Source organism: Nerophis lumbriciformis, linkage group LG30 (genome assembly GCF_033978685.3).
Source record: "Nerophis lumbriciformis linkage group LG30, RoL_Nlum_v2.1, whole genome shotgun sequence".
Taxonomy (NCBI): domain Eukaryota; kingdom Metazoa; phylum Chordata; class Actinopteri; order Syngnathiformes; family Syngnathidae; genus Nerophis; species Nerophis lumbriciformis.
Window position 1 is genome coordinate 18,322,927 of NC_084577.2, and position 27,837 is coordinate 18,350,763.

Below are 27,837 nucleotides of genomic sequence, written 5' to 3' on the forward strand. Positions count from 1 at the left end.
GTTTTTCAACCTTTTTTGAGCCGAGGCACATTTTTTTTAATAAAGAAAATACGGAGGCACACCACCAGCAGAAAAGGTTAAAAAATGAAACTCCACCAGGTTGTCGTGCCTTATTTTGAGTCTGCTCTTGTTTTCCTGTGTGTAGTGCTTTAGTTCCTGTCTTGCGCTGTTATTTTGGTGACCTTTCCTTCCTGTTTTGTTGTTTGTTTTCCTGTAGCAGCTTCACGCCTTCCTTTGCCTGACCTGCTTTGTGTTAGCAATCGAGACTATTTAAGTTGTGCGTACGCTATCCTTCTTTGTGGGGACATTGTTGATTGTTGTGTCATGTACGGATGTACGTTGTGGACGCTATCACCGCTCCACGCGCTGCAAGTCTTTGCTGTCGTCCAGCATTCTGTTTTTGTTTACCTTGTTGCAAGTTCAGTTTTGCTTTCGTTTTGCATAGCCATCCCTAAGCTTCAGTGTCTTTTCCTTTCCCTTTTGTTCATTTTTGGTTTAATCATTGCAAACCATTTTACCTGCACGCCGTCTCCCGCTGTGCTCTGCATATTGGGATCAAGACAAACCATCCTCGACGCATTCCGACTTCTACTAAGCAATGAACTACCTGCTGCCACCTACTGACATAAAGTATTACACGGTTAACCTGTGGAGCGCTACAAAGCACAGACACTCGACAACGGCCCATTATTTGCAGATTATAATTATTGATTTGCAAAAAAATATTTTTTGGACCAATTAGGTGAAGTTGCAAAATTTCCCACGGCACACCAGACAATATCTCACGGCACACTAATGTGCTGCTGCACAGTGGTTGAAAAACACTGTGCTCATAACATCACAATAAATATCTGCCTTCGGCCATCTAGAAGGCCTTACTGACAACTACTCGTGATCTGATTGGCTATCGCAACTGTCTGTCACTGCATATGTACGTTCACTTACAGTGCACGAACGCCAGCATTGCTGATCCCGAAGGCAGATTTGGTTCAGCATAGCAACATAGAATAGCTGAATTCTGATTGGATAAAAACTCTTACCTAAAAGCAACAGCGCTGGAAGGAGCATAATATGACATGAAGAGAATATGAATACTTTTGAATGTTTAGGGAAGGTAAATAAAATACTTTTATCTTTAATTATAATAAGATAGTTATGTTAGGCCAGCAGAGAAGGCTTTGCTGGCCCTGACGGCACACCACTGAGTGTATATGATGTGAACCCACAGTGTTGCTGTAAGAGCATACTAGACTTCAAGATGCAACAGGCTTCATCTAGCGGTCGTTTGTGCTCACTGCATGTGTCGCGGGATGCATGGTGGCTTCAATAATCTCTCCAGGCAACATTTTTTCACACATTCCTCAATAAATTCACCAAGACGTCACTGTGGAGTTATTGAGTCTATTTAGCTGATTGGAGAGCTGGCTTCAACAGCCAGTGGGTCTATGACAGATCTTGCAAAATTACTTATCGAAAAAAACTCAACCTAAAATGTTTTTTTTTTCAAAAACTACTTTAAATTTCATTCAAATTCTTCAAAAAAAAGTTTTTAATTGTTTATTCTCTTATAGTGTTCTCTTCTCTGTTATATTCTTCAACAATGCCCTCAGTTTTGTGAAGTGATTGTGTTGATTTTTTTTAATCCATCCATCCATTTCGCTACCGCTTGTCCCTGTCGGAGTTGCGAGGGTGGCTGGAGCCTATCCCAGCTGCATTCGGACGGAAGGCGGGGTACACCCTGGATGAGTGGTGCGTTGATTTTTTTTTGTGTGAAATGTATTGTCGTTTTTGACTGCAAATACAGTCCTATAAAAAAAAGAGGAACCAACAGGAAGTGACGTATGCTGTCACTTGCACATGCGCGGACTGATAGTGTATTCTGTCACCGATTGTTAAAAGGCAGCGGAGCAGTGTGGGTTTTAAGTTTGCCTTAATTCCTTCATTTTTACGTTTGGACCTATTCGTTTAGGTGTGACAAACTAAACTGTATATTTATTCTTCGTGTCAGGATGAACTCAACTCAGACTTGAAGCGTCTTAGGTGAACTTAACCTGCTACTTAGCTTAGCTTGTTAGCTGCTGACAAAAAGACACCCGGAAGTTATCAACACATCGCTAAGCAAAATGCTGAGAATGTTGGTTAATTAGCGACTAACTGCGACTGTGGAATAAATATTTGTAGTGTTATAAAGAAAGATAGCAGAGTACGAGGGGGGACTGTCTCCAACTAAAGAGGAGAACTAGCGACAACGTCAACTACTGGACGCTGTTTTCAAGAAGCATCAAGTTGTGTTACACAGAACAGGTTTGTTTACTTCTTACTCTCACATCTTTACTAACTTTGTTTCATCATTGACATGAAAGAATAATTGGAACAACTTTTCTGAGTGGAGGGGCATTGTAGTGAAAGTATGATAGTTGGTTATAGAAATTTAAACACATTTTTATTTGTAAACAAACAAAAAAAAAACTGTATAATGAATAAACTGCATTGTCCCCCACTGAGCCGCAATCTACCCATGACAGCAGAGCAATAGTTAAGGGGAATTTCACTTTTTTATAATTTATTTCACAAGCCCTATGTGAGACAAGCACACACATATTTCTCTTTTTGTGCATTCTAAGTTGGGAGGGGAACAAAACTCTAGCAAGAGGCAGCTAATAATAGAGGTAATGGGGGATTTGATGTATTCTGCATACAACGCGCTCTAAAAACATCCAAAAATGTTTTTTGTACATGCTGTATGCAAAGCACATGCACATATTACAACTTGCAACTAAAGGGGCGGGCATCCGGCCCAAAGCTGCCAGCCACTCGGGCACTGCTTTGTGTTCCAACATATACCACACGGGGTGAAGCGAGGGCGTGGGATTAGGGCTGGGCGATATATCGATATACTCGACATATCGCGGGTTTGTCTCTGTGCGATATAGAAAATGACTATATCGTGATATTCGAGTATACGTTCTCACGCAGTTGCTTTTAGCTGCGGGCATTACACTACAGGCTCTTCTCACTCTTGTCTCTCCTTCTCACAGAGACATAAAACAAGCGCACCTTCTTACATACGTCACTTACGTATACGCCCTTGCGGAGCAGAGAGGTAGCGGCATGAGTAACGTTAGCTGTGGTGCGAGTGGTAATACGAGAGAAAGAAGGTGCGAATCTGGTAACAAATGAAGAAATAATTAATTCCCAAGAAAAACAGCAAGGGGTCTATCGTCTGTCGGTGGTTTGGCTTCAAGTGGGAATATGTCGAACAGAAAACCGTCATTTGTCAAGTGTGGGGCAAAAGCGTTGCTGCAAAAAGTAGCATTACCGCTAATATGTAGCATCATTTGAAAAGTCACCCGCGAGAGAATGAAGAGTGCTTGAAACTCCGCATGTCAACATCTTCGTTCGGAGCCGCACCAACAAATTGCCGAGGCAACCATTTCCACATCAACACCGTATGAAAAAAATAGTCAACAACAGAAGGAGATAACGTCCGCAGTAACCTACCACATAGCGAAGGACATACACTATTTTATTTCCTATTATGCAGCTCATTTATATTTGACAATTATTGAAATATCTTGTCTGAAATCATGCACAAAAGTGCACTTTATTTGTTTTAAACTATTGTAGTGGCGTTCTGTACAAAAAGTGCACTTTAATTTAGTGTTGTTTTGATATGTCATCTTAGTGACATCATGCACAAAAGTGCACTCATAGCTTGTTTTAAAATGTCTCTGACAATCTTGCACTTTCTGTTTTGAAATGACATGAATGTTTGTGCCACTGCTTAAAAACTGTTTAATAAATACAGTTTTGGTCAATTGACTTAGTTGTAATTTCCCTCTCTGCATGAAAGTTTAAAATGAGCATATATTAATGAAGTATGAACAAGAATGTTTTAATGTAGACACACAGTATCATCATACTGCTGTGATTATATGCATCAAGTGTTCATTCAAGGCTAAGGCAAAATATCGAGATATATATCGTGTATCGTGACCTGGCCTAAAAATGTTGAGATATTAAAAAAAAGGCCATATCACCCAGCCCTAGTTGGGGTGTGTGTGTTTGCATGTGTCCATTGTTCAGGGTGTATTGTTGTTGTGTCTATAGGCCTGGAGTCTCTCTCTGCAGGCGTTAGGAGCAAAGTTCAACTCCCAGGTGTTATTGGAGGAGGGAGGGATGTCAGAGCAGCTATCGCTGTGATGTCCTTCAGTGGATGTTTTCAAAACAGCCTTCGTCTGTTTAGAGCAGCATCAAGGCCATTTGAGGGAGTGGAATCGTAAATAAGCATTGTTGTTTTCAAAGCGAGCAGACATTTCAATTCTAATCGTCTGTACTGGCTCTCAATTTGATACATTTGTGCATTTCAATAAGCCTTGAGAAATCGCCACAGTCTGTGTTCCTACAGCCCGACCCATGTATTCTAAGGCAAATCAATCATCCAGTTTCGAACACATGTATCATTTGCATTCTCAGAATGATGTAAATTTATTATACCATAAAAACTTTTTACAATAAAAAAAAAAAAGTATCCCTCTCTTTGTGGCTATTTAAAGGTGCCATATGTAGTAATGTGGCCAGAAATGGTACTGCAATCACGGTCTAAATTCTGTAGTCCACTCCCACTCTCCATGACTGAGGTTGCCAGATATGCAGCCGAATCCGAATCCTACTCCAAGGAACTTCAAATGGCAATCGACGAGTCCTACGCTGTAGGTTTCTCTTGTTTATGCTTCTTGCAAAATGGTTTACTAAGTAATTATGCCACATTTTACTGATGTCGATTGGCCAAATGTTACGCAGCAATATTTTTGTCGGGACAGATTGTTGCTAAATGTCTAGTTTGACCTCACGGACCAACATCGAAATAATTATACTTAATAATATATAATATATTATATATCGCGTAGGCCTACTTTGATGGCAAGTCAAGGCCAACAGTAAAATTACCGCCACATTTCGTTCAGCATAACCCCATGTTGCATCACCAGCTTTCAGTGCAGAGTGCAATTCTATGAGCCAACCCACATTACGCCAAAACCACGTTACGCATAAATCATATAGCCTACTACCATGTTAATACACAAAGTAGAAAATCATTACATCTAATGTATTATATTGTGCCAAGCAAATCCAACCCCATATGTGCCTGATGCACATACAGTACCAGAAACTGCAATTAGCCGTGCTAATGTTGGAACGCATTTCCTCTGCGTATCAGCATATTGAGAAGGAAATAGGCACTAACATTACCTATATGCACATAGGTTTTATTTGTCGAAAATATATTTTGTCCTGTCAGTTGGATGACACATCGACATACAGGCTAACGGGCATATATTACCCCTGTTAGCCTACATGTCGATGTGTCATTGACCGCTAAATAAGCATTACACTAGTGCAGTGGTTCTTAACCTTGATGGAGGTACCGAACCCCACCAGTTTCATATACGCAACCCTTCTTAAGTGAAAAATAAAATGTTTTTTTTTTTTTTTTCAAATTCAAGACAAAGTTATATGTTTTTCGTAACACTTTAGTATGGGGAACATATTCTAAGTAACAAAGACTTAATTTAGAGTTATTTGGTTAGGGTTAGAGGGTTAGGGCCAGGGTTAGAGGGTTAGGGTTATAATAAGGCCATGCCGAATAAGGCATTAATAAGTACTTAAAGGGGAACATTATCACAATTTCAGAATGGTTGAAACCATTAAAAATCAGTTCCCAGTGGCTTATTATATTTTTCGAAGTTTTTTTCAAAATTTTACCCATCACGCAATATCCCTAAAAAAAGCTTCAAAGTGCCTGATTTTAACCATCGTTTATAAACACCCGTCAATTTTCCTGTGACGTCACATAGTGAAGCCAACACAAACAAACATGGCGGAAAGAACAGCAAGCTATAGCGACATTAGCTCGGATTCAGACTCGGATTTCAGCGGCTTAAGCGATTCAACAGATTACGAATGTATTGAAACGGATGGTTGTAGTGTGGAGGCAGGTAGCGAAAACGAAATTGAAGAAGAAACTGAAGCTATTGAGCCATATCGGTTTGAACCGTATGCAAGCGAAACCGACGAAAACGACACGACAGCCAGCGACACGGGAGAAAGCGAGGACGAATTCAGCGATCGCCTTCTTCCCAACGATTGGTATGTGTTTGTTTGGCATTAAAGGAAACTAACAACTATGAACTAGGTTTTCAGCATATGAAATACATTTGGCAACAACATGCACTTTGAGAGTGCAGACAGCCCAATTTTCATCAATTAATATATTCTGTAGACATACTCTCATGTCAGCAGGCCAGGGAAGCTAGGGTCGATATTCTTCTCTTGATCATCTTCGGGACGGTGTGAGCCAAGACATCCAGGGGGTTTAGCTCGCTCGTCTGCGGGAACAAACTGCAGCCATTGCTTGCCGTGCTACCGAGGTCCTTTGTCCCTGAATTGCTCACACACTCCGGCAGATTCAATGGGGGTCTGGCGGCAGATTTTTTTTGACTTTATTGTTGGAAATGCATCTGCTTTGAGTGTCGCAGGATATCCACACATTCTTGCCATCTCTGTTGTAGCATAGCTTTCATCGGTAAAGTGTGCGGAACAAACGTCCAATTTCTTGCCACTTTCGCATCTTTGGGCCACTGGTGCAACTTGAATCTGTCCCTGTTCGTGTTGTTACACCCTCCGACAACACACCGACGAGGCATGATGTCTCCAAGGTACGGAAAACAGTCGAAAAAACGGAAAATAACAGAGCTGATTTGACTCTGTGTTTGAGAAAATGGCGGATTGCTTCCTGATGTGACGTCATCGCTCCGAGAACGAATATTAGAAAGGCGTTTAATTCACCAAAATTCACCCATTTAGAGTTCGGAAATTATGGTCTTTTTTTCTGCAACATCAAGGTATATATTGACGCTTACATAGGTCTGGTGATAATGTTCCCCTTTAATAATGATTAGTTAAGAGCCAATATGTTACTAATTTGCATGTTAATAAGCAACTAATTAATGGTGAATATGTTCCCCATACTAAAGTGTTACCATGTTTGTTTTACTGCTGCACAAAATGAACCGTGCATGAACATCACCTTGTTCAAACAAAAAAAAACAACACAGTGCATAAACTCACAACAAATTACACACCTGCAAATCAGTCTGACTTCTGCTGTTGCCGTATCCGTAATACGCCGATAGGGAGAAGTTTTTATTTACACGATGAGTCGGGTGTGTTTTGACCTGCGCCGAACCCCTGAGCCTGACTCACCGAACCCCTAGGGTTCCATCGAACCCAGGTTAAGAACCACTGCACTAGTGTGATGGTGCTTCGCTCCTAAGCATTTGTTGCACCAACATACTAGCTTTGTTAGACAAGATCATAGACTGTATTGGACAATATAGTTTACATACGAAATGTCCATTTCCATTTATTACAAGTAATAAGAAAACGTAAATGCCTGACTTACATATCAAGGAGGAAATTAGCAAGTTTGGCTTCAGATGAAAAAAATCTTCTCCGCCTTCAATCGTCTCCATCTTTCAAAGGCATCCTCGATACGAATCCTCGTTTTGTTCCTGGCTTTGTCATGCTTTGTTACATGATATTTATAATCTATTTTTCCAATTTAGTTTCACAATTAAAAAGTTAGTTAAATTACAGATGAACAAAAAGTCCAACTTGAGGTTGTTTATTGGTATTCAATCATTAATCAATCAATCAAAGTTGACCTATATAGCCCTTGATTACAAATGTCTCAAAGGGCTGCACAAGCCACAACAATATTCAAATGAAGTTACTATAAAACTAAGAACACAAAGGAAAGTACATTAATATACACATTGTCTCATAAGTCTGAGCAAAGCTGAAATTTTCAAAATCTTGTGTTTGTCTTTTCGTGTCCTGCAGACATCTGTGAAGAACATCTTCTTCCTGAGCAGCAGAAGTGGACCTCCAGGATGGAGCAGGAAAAAACACAGCACCCCCATATTACTCAGGAAGAGGAGGAGCCACACCCCACCCGCATTAAAGAGGAAGATGAGGAGTTACAGCCCCCCCTCTTTAAGGAGGAAGACGAGAAACACAGCATCAGTCATAATGGAGATCATCTTGAAGGACTGGAGGGGGTGCCATTGACTGGTGTCATTATGAAGAGTGAAGATGATGAGGTCAAAAGTGAAAGTGAGGAGAAGAGAGAGGTGGAGCCTATAAGCAGCAGCTCAACTCAACACATGACAACTGAAGCTGATGGAGACCACTGTGGAGGATCACAAGCAGACAAGCTCTTAGCTCCACTATCAGATAGTGATGACATGACGTCACACTCTCCTGACACTGATGATAAAATCTCTGAAGCTGATACAACATGTCACACTGACAACACACACTTTGAATGTTCTTACTGTTGCAAAACTTTTAATCACGGTCGTAATTTCAAAACACACATGAGAATACACACTGGTGAGAAACCTTTTTCCTGTTTAAGCTGTGGTAAAAGCTTTACACAAAATAATAGTTTGAAAATACACATGAGAACGCACACTGGAGAAAAACCTTTTATCTGTTCAGTCTGTGCTAAAAGTTTTGCACACAATATAAATTTTAAAACACACATGAAAACTCACACTGGTGAAAAACCTTTTATCTGTTCAATCTGTGGTAAAGGTTTCGTTCGAAATAGGGATTTGAAAACACACATGAGAACACACACCGGCGAAAAACCTTTCGTCTGTTCAGTCTGTAGTAAAGGCTTTTCAAAAAATACGAATCTGAAAACACACATGACAACCCACACTGTTCAAAAACCTTTTGTCTGTTCAATCTGTGGTAAAGGTTTTTCAGGAAATTGGGTTTTGAAAATACACATGAGAACACACACTGGAGAAAAACCTTTTATCTGTTCAGTCTGTGCTAAAAGTTTTACACACAATAATAATTTGAAAACACACATGACAACACACACTGGTGAAAAACCTTTTATCTGTTCAATCTGTCGTAAAGGTTTCGGTCGGAATAGTGATATGAAAACACACATGAGAACACACACTGGCGAAAAACCTTTTGTCTGCTCAGTCTGTAGTAAAGGTTTTACAAAAAATACCATTTTGAAAACACACATGACAACACACTCTGGTGAAAAACCTTTTGTCTGTTCAATCTGTGGTAAAGGTTTTGCAGGAAATTGGGTTTTGAAAATACACATGAGAACACACACTGGAGAAAAACATTTTATTTGTTCAATCTGTGGTAAAGGTTTCACACAAAATAGTGACTTGAAAGTACACATGACAATACACACAGGTAAAAAACCGTTTTCATGTTCAATCTGTGCTAAAGGTTTTGTACGAAAAGATCCGTTGAAAGTACACATGAGAATACACACCAGTGAATAGGGATGGGAATGGAAAACCTGTTGTTGTTCAGAACCACTTCCCAGTGTATCAATTCCTTGGAATCGTTGGCCATCGATTTTCCGGATGGGGATGACGTCATTACGCAAAGTGCGTATGGCGTAGTGACATCAGACCTCAAGATGGTGATGCCTGGTTGGAACAAACACTAACATTTTACAAGAAAATATTGTAACAGTGCTATACTTATAATAATTATAAGGCTGCTATTTCATCAAGAAAGCGAGTGAGCGATCATGCCCCTTTTACCAGCTACGAGATGAAGACGTTTGCAACCTCATAGGAGGTCAAGCTCATACTTTACATCCTCGGTTTTCCATCTTCTAATGGAATGGCTGAGCAAGCCATAAAAACTGTCAAACATGCACTGAAAAAAGCAATGCAAACCGGCACTGACCCACATCTGGTGCTGTTGTCACTGAGGGACACACCCGTGACTGGACTGAGCATTTCACCTGCACACATGTTAATGGGCAGAGGACTCTGAAGCACCCTACCGTGTTGCAGTGCTATTCTAAAACAGTTGATGCTGCAGCATGTCCACAACAGGGTACAAAACCTGCAGCACCAACAGAAACAACACTTCTATCAACGAGCAGAGTCTCCACCAGTGTTAACCACAGGGGACACCGTCTACATGCATGAGAGAGGAACTACGCTCCTATAGGGACGAAACTTAAGGATGAACGGGGACATCTGAGGAAGATACATCCAAGTTTGTTCACTGATGCCTGCCAGGATGAACATGTGGACTTTAAGGTACACACTTCACAGACACCTGAGTCGCTTGACCCACCAGAACAGGACTTTCCAAAAAACATTACTCCTCTTTTGAGTATGGAATGTATGCCTGACAACCACATGAGAAGTGGCAGAGAGATCAGACGCCCTGCCAGGTTTAGGGACTATTTTCCTTGACTCTTTATGTTCTTGATCCATGTGTCTCAAGTTTTTGCGACTCTGTATAAAAAAGAGAGTGAGGGGATCCAGACTAAAGTATGCACTGTATATTAATGCTTTATTTGAATGATTATATTTGCATATTGTAAATGATAAAACTAAACAAATCAGATTTGAGGTAACCAAAAGATGTCACTTGTTCATTGAAAAAAATGTTGTATTGGTCATTCCAATAGTCAGATTAAAAGCAGATGTGTTTGGTGTTCATACGCTATATTGACAGTGTTTGGTAAATAGGTCAAAAACTGTTGAACCTATCTTGGAAGAGAGAGATGTGGGGCATTAGAGCGACAAGTCAGTGCTCTATTAGATTAGACCAGGGCTCCAAGAACTTTTTGAGTCGGAGGCCGCATTGGGTTGAAAAAATGGGTAATGCATTTTTAGACAATATGATTTGCCTGAGCGGCGCGGAGACACCGAGAGTAACAAGTGTTAGAAAATGGATTCGAAAGAACAGATTAATATATATATATATATATATATATATATATATATATATATTTTTTTTAACTTTGGATTCCCGCGGGCCGGATTTTGGACGCGGCCGTAGTTTGGGGACCACTGGATTAGACTTTCATTGTAATTACTACTGAATGGAATAGGAGTCATGAGGTTGTCATGTAGGATTCAACAGTCGATGTTTGATGTCTACAGTAAAAACATTGAACTCTTTCCTCTGCCTCGTCTCCGTGTGTTTATGATATGAACCCACAGTGTTGCTCTAAGACAGTTGTTCTCAACCTTTTTTCAGTGATGTACCCCCTGTGATTTTTTTTTTTAATTCAAGTACCCCCTAATCAGAGCAAAGCATTTTTGGTTGAAAAAAAGAGATAAAGAAGTAAAATACAGCACTATGTCATCAGTTTCTGATTTATTAAATTGTATAACAGTGCAAAACATTGCTCATTTGTAGTGGTCTTTCTTGAACTATTTGGAAAAAAAGATAGGTTTTTATTTATATTTATAAAGGATTTTTGAATTGTTGCTATTTTTAGAATATTTTGAAAACATCTCACGTACCCCTTGGCATACCTTCAAGTACCCCCAGGGGTACGCGTACCCCCATTTGAGAACCATTGCTCTAAGAGCATGCTAGACTTTAAGATGCATCGGGTTCCATCTAGCGGTCGATTTTGCTCACTGCAGGTGTCGCCGGATACATGGTTGCTTCATTAATCTCTCCAGGCAATGTTTTTTCACAAATTCCTCAGTAAATTCACCAAGACGTCACCGTGGAGTTTTTGAGTCTATATAGCTGATTGGAGAGCTGACTTCAGCAGCCAGTGGGCCTATGACAGATCTTGAAAACTAATTGTTCATATCGAAAAAAACTCCACCTAAAATATTTAATTTTAAAAACTACTTTAAATTTCGTTGAAATTCTTTAAAAAACGTTTTTTTTCTCTGTATTGCCCTTGTTTATTCTCTTGTGTGTCTTCTCTGTTATATACTTTTATATTGCCCCCATTTTTGTGCAGTGATTGCGTTGATTTTTTTAAATTCATCCATCCATTTTCTACTGCTTGTCCCTCTCGGTGTCACGGGGGGTGCTGGAGCCTATCTCAGCTGCATTCGGGCGGTAGGCGTTTGTGCATGACACAGTCTGTAAAAGAGGAACCAAGTCAACGGGAAGTGACGTAACCTATCACTTGCACATGCGCAGACTGACCAATCGTCTTGTAAAAGGCAGGGGAGCAGTGTGGGTTTTAAGTTTGCGTTAATTCCTTCATTGTTACGTTTGTACCTATTCGTTTAGGTGTGACAAACTAAACTTCATTCATTCTTCGTGTCAGAATGAACTCAACTCAGACTTGAAGCGTCTTAGGCGAACTTAACCTGCTACTTAGCTTAGCTTGTTAGCTGCTAACAAAGACATCCGGAAGTTATCAACACATCGCTAAGCAAAATGCTGAGAATGTTGGTTAATTATCGACTAACTGCGGCTGTGGGAGAAATATTTGTAGTGTTATAAAGAAAGATAGCAGAGTACGACGAGGAACGTTCTCCAACAAAAGAGGAGAACTAGCGACAACGTCAACTACTGGACGCTGTTTTCAAGAAGCATCAAGTTGTGTTGCACAGAACAGGTTTGTTTACTTCTTACTCTCACATCTTTACTAACTTTATGTTTCATCATTGACATGAAAGAATAATTGGAATAACTTTACTGAGTTGAGGAGCATTGCAGTGAAAGTAGGATAGTATAGTTGGTTATAGAAATGTAAACACATTTGTATTTGTAGACAACAAAAAAGAAATAAACTGTATGGTAAATAAACTGCATTGTCTCCCACTGAACTGCAATCTACTCATGACAGCAGAGCAATAGTTAAGGGCCATTGCACTTTTTTATTATTTATTTTACCTATCATTCACAAGCCCTATGTGAGACAATCACACACATGTATTTCTCTTTTTGTGCATTCTAAATTTGGAGGAAATAAAACTCTAGCAAGAGGCAGCTAATAGTAGAGGTAATGGGGATTTGATGTATTCTGCACACAAAGCGCTCTAAAAACTTCCTAAAATGTTTTATATACATGCTGTATGTATTTAATGTAGCACCGTAAAAGGCACATTCATATTAACATGAATTGCTTGAACTTTTTTTGGGGGGGGGGGGTTCTTTGAGTTTACAGAGAACATAACACTCAAAATTGGCCCTAATATGTAAATGTGAGTGTGAATGTTGTCTGTCTATGGCCCTGCGATGAGGCGGCGACTTGTCCAGGGTGTACCCCACCTTCCGCCCGAATTCAGCTGGGATAGGCTCCAGCACCCTCCGCGACCCTGAAAGGGACAAGCGGTATAAAATGGATGGATAACAACATAATAACAACAACGGTGCCATATATAGTAATGTGGCCAGAAATGGTACTGCAATCACGGTCAGAAAGATGTGTGTTCATAGTCATTAAAGATAGTGAATGATTGGCAAAACTTGAAAGAAAAGTGCAGTTCCCATTTACACGGCCATCATCTACAAAAAACCCAAAACCAGTGAAGTTGGCACATTGTGTAATTCGTAAATAAAAACAGAATACAATGATTTGCAAATCCTTTTCAACTTAGGGACGGCGTGGCGCAGTGGGAGAATGGCCGTGCGCGACCCGAGGGTCCCTGGTTCAATCCCCACCTAGTACCAACCTCGTCATGTCCGTTGTGTCCTGAGCAAGACACTTCACCCTTGCTCCTGATGGGTGCTGGTTAGCGCCTTGCATGGCAGCTCCCTCCATCAGTGTGTGAATGTGTGTGTGAATGGGTAAATGTGGAAGTAGTGTCAAAGCGCTTTGAGTACCTTGAAGGTAGAAAAGCGCTATACAAGTACAACCCATTTATCATTTATCATTTATATTCAATTGAATAGACTGCAAAGACAAGATATTTACCGTAATATTCAAACTGAGAAACACAATTTTTTTTTTTGCAAATAATCATTAACTTAGAATTTAATGACAGCAACACATTGCAAAAAAGTTGGCGCAGGGGGCATTTTTACCACTGTGTTACATGGCCTTTCCTTTTAACAACACTCTGTTAACGTTTGGTAACTGAGAAGACCAACTTTTGAAGCTTTTCCGGTGGAATTCTTTCCCATTCTTGCTTGATGTACAGCTTAAGTTGTTCAACAGTCCAGGGTTTCCGTTGTGGTATTTTAGGCTTCATATTGCGCCACACATTTTCAATGGGAGACAGGTCTGGACTACAGGCAGGCCAATCTAGTACCCACACTCTTTTATTATAAAGCCACACTGTTTTAACACATTGCTTGGCATTGTTTTGCTGAAATAAGCAGGGGCGTCCATGATAACGTTGCTTGGATGGCAACATATGTTACTTCAAAACCTTTATGTACCTTTCAGCATTAATGGTGCTTTCACAGATGTGTAAGTTACCCATGACATGGGCACTAATACACCCACATACCATCACAGATGCTGGATTTTGAACTTTGCACCTATAACAATCCGGATGGTTCTTTTCCTCTTTGGTCCGGAGGACACGATGTCCACAGTTTCCAAAAACAATTTAAAATGTGGACTCGTCAGACCACAGATCAATTTTCCACTTCGCATCAGTCCATCTTAGATGAGCTCGGGCCCAGCAAAGCTAGCAACATTTCTGGGTGTTGTTGTTAAATGGCTTTTGCTTTGCGTAGTAGAGTTTCAACTTGCACTTACAGATGTAGCGACAAACTGTAGTTACTGACAGTGGTTTTCTGAAGTGTTCCTGAGCCCATGTGGTGATATCCTAAACACACTGATTTCGCTTTTTGATGCAGTACTTCCTGAGGGATCGAAGGTCCGTAATATCATCGCTTACGTGCAGTGATTTCTCCAGATTCTCTGAACCTTTTGATGATATTACGGACCGTAGATGGTGAAATCCCTAAATTCCTTGCAATAGCTCGTTGAGAAATGTTGTTCTTAAACTGTTGGACAATTCGCCCCATCCTTGTTTGTGAGTGACTGAGCATTTCATGGAAGCTGCTTTTATACCCAATCATGGCACCCACCTGTTCCCAAATTAGCCTGTTCACCTGTGGGATGTTCCAAATAAGTGTTTGATGAGCACTCCTCAACTTTCTCAGTCTTTTCTGCCACTTGTGCCAGCTTTTTTGAAACATGTGGCAGGCATCAAATTCCAAATGAGCTAATATTTGCAAAAAAATAACACAATTTTCCAGTTTGAACGTTAAGTATCTTGTCTTTGCAGTCTATTCAATTGAATATAGGTTGAAAAGGATTTGCAAATCATTGTATTCTGTTTCTATTTACCATTTACACAATGTGCCAACTTCACTGGTTTTGGGTTTGTAATTCATCAATGTATATTTTTTTGTTACTTGGTATTTATAATCTATTTTTCCAATTTAGTTGGACTAAAAGGTAGTTAAATTAGAGATGGAAAAACATCCAACTTGAGGTTGTTTATTGATAATCAATCAATCAATCAATCAATCAATCAATCAATCAATCAAAGTTTACTTATATAAGCCTTAATCACAAATGTCTCAAAGGGCTGCACAAGCCACAACAATATTCAAATGAAGTTACTGTAAAACTAAGAACACCAAGGAAAGTAAATTAATATACACATTGTCTCATAAGACTGAGCAAAGCTGGACTTTTCTAAGTCTTGTTTGTCTTTTCGTGTCCCGCAGATATCTGTGAAGAACATTTTCTCCCTGAGCAGCAGAAGTGGACCTCCAGGATGGAGCAGGAAAAACCACAGCCCCCCAATATTACTCAGGAAGAGGAGGAGCCACACCCCACTCGCATTAAAGGGGAAGATGGGGAGCTACAGCGCACCCTCTTTAAAGAGGAAGAGGAGGAACACAGCATCAGTCATAATGGAGATCATCTTGTCCCCAAGATGCCATTGACTGGTGTCATTGTGAAGAGTGAAGATGATGAGGTCAAAAGTGAAAGTGAGGAGAAGAGAGAGGCGGAGCCTCCAAGCAGCAGCTCAACTCAACACATGACAACAGAAGCTGATGGAGACCACTGTGGAGGATCACAAGCAGACAAGCTCTTAGCTCCACTATCAGATAGTGATGACATGACGTCACACTCTCCTGACACTGATGATGACGAGTCTGAAGCTGATACGACATGTCACACTGACAACACACACTTTGAATGTTCTTACTGTGGCAAAACCTTTAGTTACCGTCGTAATATGAAAACACACATGAAAACACACACTGGTAAAAAAACCTTTTCCTGTTCAAGCTGTGGTAAAGGTTTTGGACGAAATTGGGTTTTGAAAAAACACATGAGAATACACACTGGTGAAAAACCTTTTATCTGTTCAATGTGTGGTAAATGTTTCACACAAAGTAGTGATTTGAAAGTACACATGAGAACACACACTGGCGAAAAACCTTTTGTCTGTTCAATCTGTAGTAAAGGTTTTACAGAACATACACAGTTGAAAAGACACACGACAACACACACTGGTGAAAAACCTTTTATCTGTTCAATCTGCGGTAAAGGTTTCACCCAAAATAATGATATGAAAGCACACATGAGAACACACACTGGGGAAAAACCTTTTGTCTGTTCAATCTGTAGTAAAGGTTATACAAAAAGTACACCGTTGAACAGACACATGAGAACACACACTGGTGAAAAACCTTTTGTTTGTTCAATCTGTGGTAAAGGTTTTCCAGGAAATTGGGTTTTGAAAATACACATGAGAACACACACTGGAGAAAAACATTTTATCTGTTCAATCTGTGGTAAAGGTTTCACACAAAATAGTGACTTGAAAGTACACATGACAATACACACAGGTAAAAAACCTTTTTCATGTTCAATCTGTGCTAAAGGTTTTTTACGAAAAGATCGGTTGAAAATACACATGAAAATACACACCAGTGAGTAGGGATGGGAATCGAAAACCTGTTCTTGTTTAGAACCGGTTCCCAGTGTATCAATTCCGTGGAATCGCTTGCCATCGATGCTTCAGGGTGAGGATGACACATCTCAAGATGGCGTTGCCTGATTGGAACGAACACTAACATTTTACGATAAAAGATTGTAACAGTTCTTGAAATAATTATTATAAGGCCGAAATTTCATTAGGACGAGGACATCTGAGCAATACGTTGAAACATTTGAACACACAGAATACAAAAAATTTGAAGGAAAGCTGCGTTTTTGAACTGCTGCTACCTAATCCCAGGCAGCAGGTCATCTGAACAGGTGTGACCTAAAACCTCCTATCATGCTAACACTATTATTTGTTAAATTGAAATGAATGCCTTCTCATTTCGATGAGCATGACAAGAGAGATTCTGACTGGCTCCGAGGCGGACAGTACTCTCCCCAGTTCACGTCTGCCACTAGATGAATGTCAACGAGCAGCGACTGAGTTTGTGGTCTATTTGCTAGTGTCGACGCTCCTAATTTTTAATTGTAGTCAGAGAAAAGTTGCAGGTTTTCTCTCAGTCTTTACATTATACAGGTGAAACCCAAAGAACTAAAATATGGTGGAAAAGTCCGTTCATGTCAGCAATTAACTTCAAATGTGAAACTAATCTGTAATATTAACTCATTACATGCAAAGTGAGGTACGTCAAGCCTTTATTATCATTTTGATGATCTTGGCTTACACCTTTTGAAACATTACATTTTCTGAGATTTTCAATTCAAGGTTTTTCATAAACTGTAAGCAATAATCAGCAAAACTATACCCAATTAAGGCTCGACATATCTCACTTTGCATGTAATAAGTTAATATCACATGTTACTAAATGTTACATTCTTGTGTAATTTCCACATGATTTATTTTGTTAAATACTACAGAAGAATAGTTATTACATGTATTTTTTTTTTAGATACCTTTTTTTCCTTCTATGCAATGTATGTGACATCACTGTAGGCTTTGTAAGGTCATGTTACCTCCTAGAATAAACAAAATTGAGGCTAATCCACCTTTTTTCCCTTTGTTTTCCAAATAAGAATCAATATGAGAATCGTTAAGCAGAATCGGAACCAGAAAAATCTTACTAATCCCAAAACCTTTTTCCAGTTCAATCTGTGCTAAAGGTTTCACACAAAATCAGCACTTGAAACAACACAGGAAAATAGACACTATAGTGAAAAACGTTTTTCCTGTTCAATCTGTGCTAAAGGTTTTAAGCGAAAAGAAAAATTAGACATGATGTGACACACTGGTGAGGAAGTGTGAGTTTCATTGTGTGTGATGAAATATTATTTTAAAAGTACCAGGGTAGGGAACACAAATGAGAACATCAGCAGCAAATGAGGCTGCAGGATTTTAAATAAACTGTCAAAATGTTGTAAATTTTAACTTTCTAACATCACCACATACAGTGCATGCGGAACGTATTTACAGTCCTTCACTTTTACCACATTTGTTAAGTTACAACCCAAAATGGACTAAATTAATTTCTGTCATTAAAATTCTACAGACAATACCCCATGCTGAGAAGGTGATATTTTATTTTTTTCAAATGGTTTCAACATAAAACATTAAAAACAAATGATTGATATGTTGTTGATGCACCATTGGCAGCAATTAAAGCCTTAAGTCTTTTTGAAAATGATACCAGAAACTTGGCACACCTATCTTTGGGCCGTTTCGCCCATTCCTCTTTGCAGCTACTCTCAAGCTCCATCAGGCTGGATGGGGAGCGTTGGTTTTCATGCAGGATGTCTCTGTACATTACTGCATTCATATTTCCCTCTATCCTGACTAGTCTCTCATTTCCTGCCACTGAAAAACATCCCCCCACCGCATGATGCTGCTTCACTTAAAGGCCTACTGAAACCCACTACTACCGACCACGCAGTCTGATAGTTTATACATCAATGATGAAATCTTAACATTGCAACACATGCCAATACGGCCGGGTTAGCTTACTAAAGTGCAATTTTAAATTTTGCGCGAAATATCCTGCTGAAAACGTCTCGGTATGATGACGTCTGCTCGTGACGTCACGGATTGTGGAGGACATTTTGGGACAGCATGGTGGCCAGCTATTAAGTCGTCTGTTTTCATCGCAAAATTCCACAGAATTCTGGACATCTGTGTTGGTGAATCTTTTGCAATTTGTTCAATGAACAATGGAGACAGCAAAGAAGAAAGCTGTAGGTGGGAAGCGGTGTATTGCGGCCGACTTCAGCAACACAAACACGGCCGGTGTTTCATTGTTTACATTCCCGAAAGATGACAGTCAAGCTTTACCATTGGCCTGTGGAGAACTGGGACAACAGAGACTCTTACCAGGAGGACTTTGAGTTGGATACGCAGACACGGTACCGTGAGTACGCATGCAGCGGCGGCTTCCAAACATTTGATCGCTTGCCCGTACGTGCGTGCCGCTAAGTGCATGTCACGTACGTAACTTTGGGGAATTTGGGGAAATATATGTGCTGTATGAACTTTGGGGAGGTGAACGGTACTTTGGGCTGTGGGATTGAGTGTGTTGTGCAGGTATTTGAGTTGTATTGGCGGGTTATATGGATGGGAGGAGGGAGGTGTTTGTTATGCGGGATTAATTTGTGGCATATTAAATATAAGCCTGGTTGTGTTGTGGCTAATAGAGTATATATATGTCTTGTGTTTATTTACTGCTTTAGTCATTCCCAGCTGAATATCAGGTCCACCCGCCTCTCACAGCATCTTCCCTATCTGAATCGCTCCCACTGCCTTCTAGTCCTTCACTCTCACTTTCCTCATCCACAAATCTTTCATCCTCGCTCAAATTAATGGGGAAATCGTCGCTTTCTCGGTCCAAATCGCTCTCGCTGCTGGTGGCCATGATTGTAAACAATGTGCAGATGTGAGGAGCTCCACAACCTGTGACGTCATGCTACTCGTCTGCTACTTCCGGTACAGGCAAGGCTTTTTTATCAGCGACCAAAAGTTGCAAACTTTATCGTCGATGTTCTCTACTAAATCCTTTCAGCAAAAATATGGCAATATTGCGAAATGATCAAGTATGACACATAGAATGGACCTGCTATCCCCGTTTAAATAAGAAAATCGCATTTCAGTAGGCCTTTAAGGCAGTGGCCCCCAACCACCAGGTCGCGACACGGTACCGGTCCGTGGATCGATTGGTACTGGGCCGCACAAGAAATAATTAGTTATTTCCGTTTTGTTTATTATCTGAGCCCGAACGATCTTTTATTTTGAAAAGTCTTTTTCGTTTTGAAAAATGACCGGATTCTCTCGGTTATATCTTGGTCACTTGAGCGCTCAGCTAGCAAAATTTGTAAAAAACAAAACAAAAAAACAGACGTCTTTGGAAAGTTTCTTTGCGAAGGGGAAAAGGCACAGCGAAGAGAGAGGAGAACAACCTACGACTTCCAACAAAAAGAAAGCTTTTGATAGACAATACCAGGAGCCATACTTGAAATATGAATTCATCCAAAGACATGCACCTGGGGATAGGTTGATTGGCAACACTAAATTGGCCCTAGTGTGTGAATGTGAGTGTGAATGTTGTCTGTCTATCTGTGTTGGCCCTGCGATGAGGTGGCGACTTGTCCAGGGTGTACACCGCCTTCCGCCCGATTGTAGCTGAGATAGGCTCCAGCGCCCCCCGCGACCCCGAAGGGAATAAGCGGTAGAAATGGATGGATGGAAGGTGAACAATAAGCCCGCTCAGCATAATAAAGTAGCATAATAAAGTGGACCCCGACTTAAACAAGTTGAAAAACTTATTTTAGTGGTCAATTGTACGGAATATGAGCTGTACTGTGCAATCTACTAATAAAAGTCTCAATCAATCAATCAATCAATCAATATGTGGCGACTGGCTGTCAAACAAACAACGGAGCAGACTGGACTAGCAACACACTTTGTCCCCCATTATCCCCAGTTGGGACCGTCTCGTTGCAGAGAAACAAGCTCAGGGCTCCCATTGATTTAGCGTACGGTGAGTTAAACTTCTCATGCACTTTATATTCGTTTTTAATGTTTTAAGTAGTGACGATGAGTTGCTGGTTCTTGTCATGTATATATTTTTTCCACGTGATTTTTTATGTATGTAATGGGCTGAGTACACAGTGGATTCACGTTTATTATTATTTCATAACAATCCACCTAAAATATTTAATTGTAACTTTAATTTTAAAAACTACTTCGAAATTCCATTCAAATTCTTTAAGGCACGGTCTTCTCCTTGTTAACACCCTGGGCGAGTCGTGTGTTGATTTTTCGTGAATTATAATGTCGCGTTTGCGTGCAAATTCTGTATAAAAGAGGAAACAAGTCAATAGGAAGTGACGTAATAGTATGAGAGTTTTTGAACAATACTGGACTCAAGGAGAGATTATAAAATAAAACTGAAGATGGCAGTAATGCAACACAGATGGATGCCAGCTGCTGTAAAATTGAAAAGAAGAAGAAAGAAGTGACGTAACTTATCACTTGCACATGCGCAGACTGAGAGTGTATTCTCTCACGGAACGTCTTGTAAAAGGCAGCGGATCAGTGTGGGGTTTTGTTCTGCGTTAATTCCTTCATTGTTACGTTTGTACCTTTTCGTTTAGGTGTGACAAACTAAACTGTATTCGTTATTTGTGTCAGAATGAACTCAACTCTGTGAACTTTCTAAGCTTCTTCGGCGAATTTAACCTGCAACTTAGCGTAGCTTGTTAGCTGCTAACAAAAGACACCCGGAAGTTATCAACACATCGCTAAGCAAAATGCTGAGAGTGTTGGTTGATTAGCGACTAACTGCGCCTGTGGGATGAATATTTGTTGTGTAATAAAGAAAGATAGCAGAGTACGAGGAGGAACTTTCTTCAACAAAAGAGGAGAGCTAGCGACAACGTCAACTACTGGACGCTGTTTTCAAGAAGCATCAAGTTGTGTTGCACAGAACAGGTTTGTTTACTTCTTACTCTCACATCTTTACTAACTTTATGTTTCATCATTGACATGAAAGAATAATTGGAATAACTTTACTGAGTGGAGGAGCATTGCAGTGAAAATAGGATAGTATATCTGGTTATAGAAATTTAAAGGATTTTTTTTTTGTCTGCAAAAAACAAACAAACTGTATAATAAATACAACTGCATTGTCTCCCACTGAACTGCAATCTAGGGCAATTGTTAAGGGGAGTTGCACTTTTTGTAATTTATTTTACCTATCTTTCACAAGCCATATGTGAGACAAGGACACATGTCGTTTTCTCTTTTGTGCATTCTAATTTTTTGGGGCGAAAAACTTTAGCAAGAGGCAGCTGACAGTAGAAGTAATGGTTTCGAATAGCATGATTTATCACCCAGCCAAACTTTAACCACCTGAGAGGCGATGCAGCAAATCAGTATGTCAAACAGTTCCTCGGCATTAGCTCTTAAAATAACAATGTTGCTATTACTTGGTTAAAATGCAGATTACGACATGTTAATGGAGTATTGTTGGCAGTTTTTAGATGTTTTTACAGAGGAAGTTAAAAGCAGAATAGATTAATCCCTTTAGCTACATTTTTAGGCAACTTTTACCCTCCTGTTTTTTTTTATACTTAGAATGCACAAAAAGAAAGACATTTGTTCTTTGTCACATGAAGGTTGTGTATGATAGGAAAAATGTCAAAGATAAAGCAGTTCCCTTTACACCACCGTCATCTAATTTACATAATTGGATATGAAGCGGTATCAATATATACTTTTATAGTTACATGATACAGTTTTTATTTATTTTTCAAAATTAGTTTGGCAAATATAAAGTCTGTTAAATTAGAGCTGAACAAACGTCCAACTTGAGGTTGTTTACTGATACTACGATTAAGTTACTGTAAAACTGAGCACACAAAGGAAAGTGCAATAATATCCACATTGTCTCATGTGACTGAGCAAAGCTTGACTTTTTTAAATCATGTGTTTGTCTTTTCGTGTCCTGTAGACGTCTGTGAAGAACATCTTCTTCCTGAGCAACAGGAGTGGACCACCTGGATGGAGCAGGAGAAACCACAGTCCCCTCACATTAAAAAAGAAGAGGAGGAGTCACATCTTACACTTATTAAAGAGGAAGATGAGGAATTAAAGCCCCTCCTCTTTAAAGAGGAAGATGAGGATCGCCGTATCAGTCAGAATGGAGCGCATGTTGAAGGACTGGAGGAGGTTGATGTCCCCAAGATGCCATTGACTGGTGTCATTGTGAAGAGTGAAGATGATGAGGTCAAAAGTGAAAGTGAGGAGAAGAGAGAGGCGGAGCCTCCAAGCAGCAGCTCAACTCAACACATGACAACAGAAGCTGATGGAGACCACTGTGGAGGATCACAAGCAGACAAGCTCTTAGCTCCACTATCAGATAGTGACGACACAACGTCACACTCTGCTGACACTGATGATGAAGACTCTGAAGCTGATACAACATGTCACACTGACAACACACACTTTGAATGTTCTCACTGTGGCAAAACCTTTAATCACCGCCGTAATCTGAAACCACACATGAGAATACACACTGGTGAGAAACCATTTTCCTGTTCAAGGTGTGGCAAAAGTTTTAGACAAAATGGTGATTTGAAAACACACATGAGAACACACACTGGAGAAAAACCTTTTTCCTGCTCAATCTGTGGTAAAGATTTTGTACGAAATTTTGATTTGAAAACACACATGAGAACACACACTGGAGAAAAACTTTTTATCTGTTCAATCTGTGGTAAAGGCTTTACACAAAATAATGATATGAAAGCACACATGAGAACACACACTGGTGAAAAACCTTTTGTCTGTTCAATCTGTACGAAAGGATTTACACAAAATTCTCATTTGAAAACACACATGACAACTCACACTGGCGAAAAGCCTTTTATCTGTTCAATCTGTGGTAAAGGTTTTGTACGAAATTGTGTTTTGAAACGACACATGAGAACACACACTGGAGAAAAACGTTTTATCTGTTCAATCTGCGGTAAAGGGTTCATACAAAATAGAGATTTGAAAGCACACATGTCAATACACACTGGTAAAAAATCGTTTTCCTGTTCAATCTGTGCTAAAGGTTTTGTACGCAAATATCAGTTGAAATTACACATGAGAACACACACTGTTGAGGTAGTGTGAGTTGCAGTGTGATGAAAGATTCTCTTTAAAGTACCAGTGTAAGAAATATGAGTGAGAACATCAGCAGCAAATGAAGCTGCATGACTTTAAATAAACTGTCAAAACGTTGTTAACTTTGACTTCTGACAACATCATTACATACATCAGGAAATGACAGCCCTTTTAGTTGCATGCGAAGCGCTTTTCCTCTGCCTCGTCTTCAAGATGCATCAAGCTCCATTTAGCGGTCGTTTGTGCTCACTGCCGGTGTCGCTGGCTTCATTAATCTCTCCAGGCAACGTTTTTTTCCACAAATTCCTCAGTAAATTCACCAAGACGTCACCGTGGAGTATTTCAGTCTCATTAGCTGATTGGCGAGCTGACTTCAGCAACCGGTGGGTTTATGACAGATCTTGCAAATTACTTGTTCATATAAATAAATAAAAATTATATTACATTTGAAAAAACTACTTTAAATTTCATTCAAATTCCTGAAAACTTTTTTTTTTCGGTCTTCTCCTTGTTTATTTTCATATAGTGTTCTCTTCTATGTAAATACTTTTACAATGCCCCCCATTTTTGTGCTGTGATTGCGTTTATTTATTTTTTTTATCACTCCATCCATTTTTCTACAGGTTGTCCCTCTCGAGGTAGTGGGGGTGGCTGGAGCCTATCCCAGCTGCATTCGGGCGGAAGGCGGTGTACACCCTGGACGAGTCGAACGTTGATTTTTTGTGAATAGTAATATCGCGTTTGCGTGCAAATTCTATATAAAAGAGGAAACAAATCAATAGGAAGTGACGTAATAGTACGAGAGTTTTTTAACAATACTGGACTCAAGGAGAGATTATAAAATGAAACTGAAGATGGCAGTAATGCAACACAGATGGATGCCAGCTGCTGTAAAACTGAAAAGAAGAAGAAAAAAGTGACGTAACTTATCACTTGCACATGCGCAGACTGAGAGTGTATTCTCTCACGGAACGTCGTGTCTGGCAGCGGATCAGTGTGGGGTTTTAATCTGCGTTAATTCCTTCATTGTTACGTTTGTACGTTTTCCTTTAGGTGTGACAAACTAAACTGTATTCGTTATTTGTGTCAGAATGAACTCATCTTTGTGAACTTTGAAGCTTCTTCGGCGAACTTAACCTGCTACTTAGCTTAGCCTGTTAGCTGCTAACAAAATACACCCTGACGTTATCAACACATCGCTAAGCAAAATGCTGAGTGTTGCTTAATTAGCGACTAATTGCGGCTGTCGGAGAAATATTTGTAGTGTTATAAAGAAAGATAGCAGAGTACGAGGAGGAACTTTCTCCAACAAAAGAGGAGAACTAGCGACAACGTCAACTACTGGACGCTGTTTTCAAGAAGCATCAAGTTGTGTTACACAGAACAGGTTTGTTTTCTTCTTACTCTCACATCTTTACTAACTTCATGTTTCATCATTCACATGAAAGAATAAAGTTGGTTATAGAAATTTAAAGGATTTTTTTTTGCAGACAAAAAAATAAAATAAACTGTATAATAAATACAACTGCATTGTCTCCCACTGAATTGCAATCTAGGGCAATAGTTAAAGGGAGTTGCACTTTTTGTAATTTATTTTACCTGTCTTTCACAAGCCATATGTGAGACGAGGACACATGTCGTTTTCTTTTTGTGCATTCTATTTTTGGGGGGGGGAAACTCTAGCAAGACGCAGCTGACAGTAGAAGTAATGGGGATTCGATTTATTCTGCCTACAAAGCGCTCTAAAAATTTCCAAAAGTGTTTTTAATGTAGTACTGTAACAGACACACTCATATTTACATGTAATATTCAAGTATGTTGGTCATTTTAAGCATTGCTTGACCTTTTTTAAGTGTGCTTTGATTTTCCAGAGCACATAACTTTTGTTATTTCCATCCATACCAGCTACCACTGTTTTTTTTATTTAGAATGCACAAAAAAGAAAGACATTTGTTCTTTGTCACCTAAAGATTGTGAATGATAGAAAAAATGTAAAAGATAAAGCAGTTCCCCTTTATACCACCATCATCTAATTTACATAATTGGATATGAAGCGGTATCAATATATACTTTTCTAGTTACATGATACATTTTTAATTTATTTTTCCAATTTAGTTTGGCAAATAAAAAGTCTGTTAATTTAGAGCTGAACCAACGTCCAACTTGATGTTGTTTACTGATACTACAATTAAGTTACTGTAAGAATAAGCACACAAAGGAAAGTGCAATAATATTTACATTGTCTCATGTGACTGAGCAAAGCTGGACTTTTCTAAATCATGTGTTTGTCTTTTCGTGTCCTGCAGACGTCTGTGAAGAACATCTTCTTCCTGAGCAACAGGGGTGGACCACCAGGATGGAGCAGGAGAAACCACAGCTCTTTCACATTAAAAAGGAAGAGGAGGAGTCACATCTTACACTTATTAAAGAGGAAGATGAGGAATTAAAGCCCGTCCTCTTTAACGAATATGAGGATCGCCGTATCAGTCAGAATGGAGAGCATGTTGAAGGACTGGAGGAGGTTGATGTCCCCAAGGTGCCATTGACTGGTGTCATTGTGAAGAGTGAAGATGATGAGGTCAAAAGTGAAAGTGAGGAGAAGAGAGAGGCGGAGCCTCCAAGCAGCAGCTCAACTCAACACATGACAACAGAAGCTGATGGAGACCACTGTGGAGGATCACAAGCAGACAAGCTCTTAGCTCCACTATCAGATAGTGATGACACAACGTCACACTCTCCTGACACTGATGATGAAGACTTTGAAGCTGATACGACATGTCACACTGACAACACACACTTTGAATGTTCTCACTGTGGCAAAACCTTTAATCACCGTCGTTATATGAAAACACACATGAGAATACACACTGGTGAAAAACCTTTTTCCTGCTCAAGCTGTGGTAAGTGTTTTACACAGAATGGTGATTTGAAAAAACACATGAGAATACACACTGGAGAAAGGCCTATTATCTGTTCAATCTGTGGTAAAGGTTTTGTACGAAATATTGATTTGAAAACACACATGAGAACACACACTGGAGAAAAACCTTTTATCTGTTCAATCTGTGGTAAAGGTTTTACACAAAATAATGATTTGAAAGCACACATGAGAACACACACTGGTGAAAAACCTTTTGTCTGTTCAATCTGTACAAAAGGATTTACACAAAATACTCATTTGAAAACACACATGACAACTCACACTGGTGAAAAGCCTTTTATCTGTTCAATCTGTGTTAAAGGTTTTGTACGAAATTGTGTTTTGAAACGACACATGAGAACACACACTGGGGAAAAACGTTTTATCTGTTCAATCTGTGGTAAAGGTTTCATACAAAATAGGGATTTGAAAGCACACATGTCAATACACACTGGTAAAAAATCGTTTTCCTGTTCAATCTGTGCTAAAGGTTTTGTACGCAAAGATCAGTTGAAATTACACATGAGAAAGCACACTGTTGAGGTAGTGTGAGTTGCAGTGTGTGATGAAAGATTCTCTTAAAAGTGCCAATGTAAGAAACATGAGTGAGAACATCAGCAGCAAATGAAGCTGCAGGACTTTAAATAAACTGTCAAAACGTTGTTAACTTTGACTTCTGACAACATCATTACATACATCAGGAAATCACAGCCCTTCACTTTTTCTACATTTTGTTTTGTTACAACTTCAAATGGTATAAATTTGTTTTAGTCCTCAGAATTCTACAGACAATACCCTATAATGACAATGTGATAAGTCTTAATGCAAATGTATTCAAAATAAAAACTACTAAAAACTCCAATGTACATAAGTATTCACAGCTTTTCCTCAATTATTTTGTTGATGCACCTTTTGCAGCAGTTACAGCCTCAAGTCTTTTTGGATACAATGCCACATGCTTGGCACGCCTATGTTTAGGCAGTTTTCCCATTCCTCTTT

The 27,837-nt window shown here is 39.6% G+C and overlaps 3 protein-coding genes across 7 annotated transcripts; all 3 read left to right on the top strand.

The window, feature by feature from the left end:
* The first annotated feature begins 1,873 nt into the window (after positions 1 to 1,873).
* LOC133572740 (uncharacterized) lies at positions 1,874 to 24,122 on the top strand. 4 transcript variants are annotated; one of them, XM_061925722.2, is made up of 3 exons: positions 1,874 to 2,304; positions 4,111 to 4,279; positions 7,906 to 11,197. In XM_061925722.2, the coding sequence occupies exon 3, from the start codon at positions 7,956 to 7,958 to the stop codon at positions 9,387 to 9,389; it is 1,434 nt and encodes a 477-aa protein (XP_061781706.1). In that variant the 5' UTR covers positions 1,874 to 2,304; positions 4,111 to 4,279; positions 7,906 to 7,955; the 3' UTR covers positions 9,390 to 11,197. The 4 variants fall into 4 exon arrangements, with proteins under 4 accessions (XP_061781706.1, XP_061781708.1, XP_061781705.1 ...); XM_061925724.1 differs by lacking the exons at positions 4,111 to 4,279; positions 7,906 to 11,197 and adding an exon at positions 22,759 to 24,122; XM_061925721.2 differs by lacking the exon at positions 4,111 to 4,279.
* On the top strand, positions 12,036 to 18,272 carry LOC133572748 (uncharacterized). Its single transcript, XM_061925734.1, has 2 exons — positions 12,036 to 12,454; positions 15,532 to 18,272. The coding sequence occupies exon 2, from the start codon at positions 15,582 to 15,584 to the stop codon at positions 16,755 to 16,757; it is 1,176 nt and encodes a 391-aa protein (XP_061781718.1). The 5' UTR covers positions 12,036 to 12,454; positions 15,532 to 15,581; the 3' UTR covers positions 16,758 to 18,272.
* Positions 24,123 to 24,872: 750 nt separating the features above from the next.
* LOC133572749 (uncharacterized) lies at positions 24,873 to 27,724 on the top strand. 2 transcript variants are annotated; one of them, XM_061925736.1, is made up of 2 exons: positions 24,873 to 25,305; positions 26,237 to 27,724. In XM_061925736.1, the coding sequence occupies exon 2, from the start codon at positions 26,275 to 26,277 to the stop codon at positions 27,388 to 27,390; it is 1,116 nt and encodes a 371-aa protein (XP_061781720.1). In that variant the 5' UTR covers positions 24,873 to 25,305; positions 26,237 to 26,274; the 3' UTR covers positions 27,391 to 27,724. The 2 variants fall into 2 exon arrangements, with proteins under 2 accessions (XP_061781720.1, XP_061781719.1); XM_061925735.1 differs by having other exon boundaries at positions 26,225 to 27,722.
* The last annotated feature ends 113 nt before the right edge of the window (positions 27,725 to 27,837 follow it).

Bases quoted from the DNA above. Each gene is read 5' to 3' on its own strand.
- LOC133572740 (XM_061925722.2), top strand. From the start codon at position 7,956: ATGGAGCAGGAAAAAACACAGCACCCCCATATTACTCAGGAAGAGGAG.
- LOC133572748 (XM_061925734.1), top strand. From the start codon at position 15,582: ATGGAGCAGGAAAAACCACAGCCCCCCAATATTACTCAGGAAGAGGAG.
- LOC133572749 (XM_061925736.1), top strand. From the start codon at position 26,275: ATGGAGCAGGAGAAACCACAGCTCTTTCACATTAAAAAGGAAGAGGAG.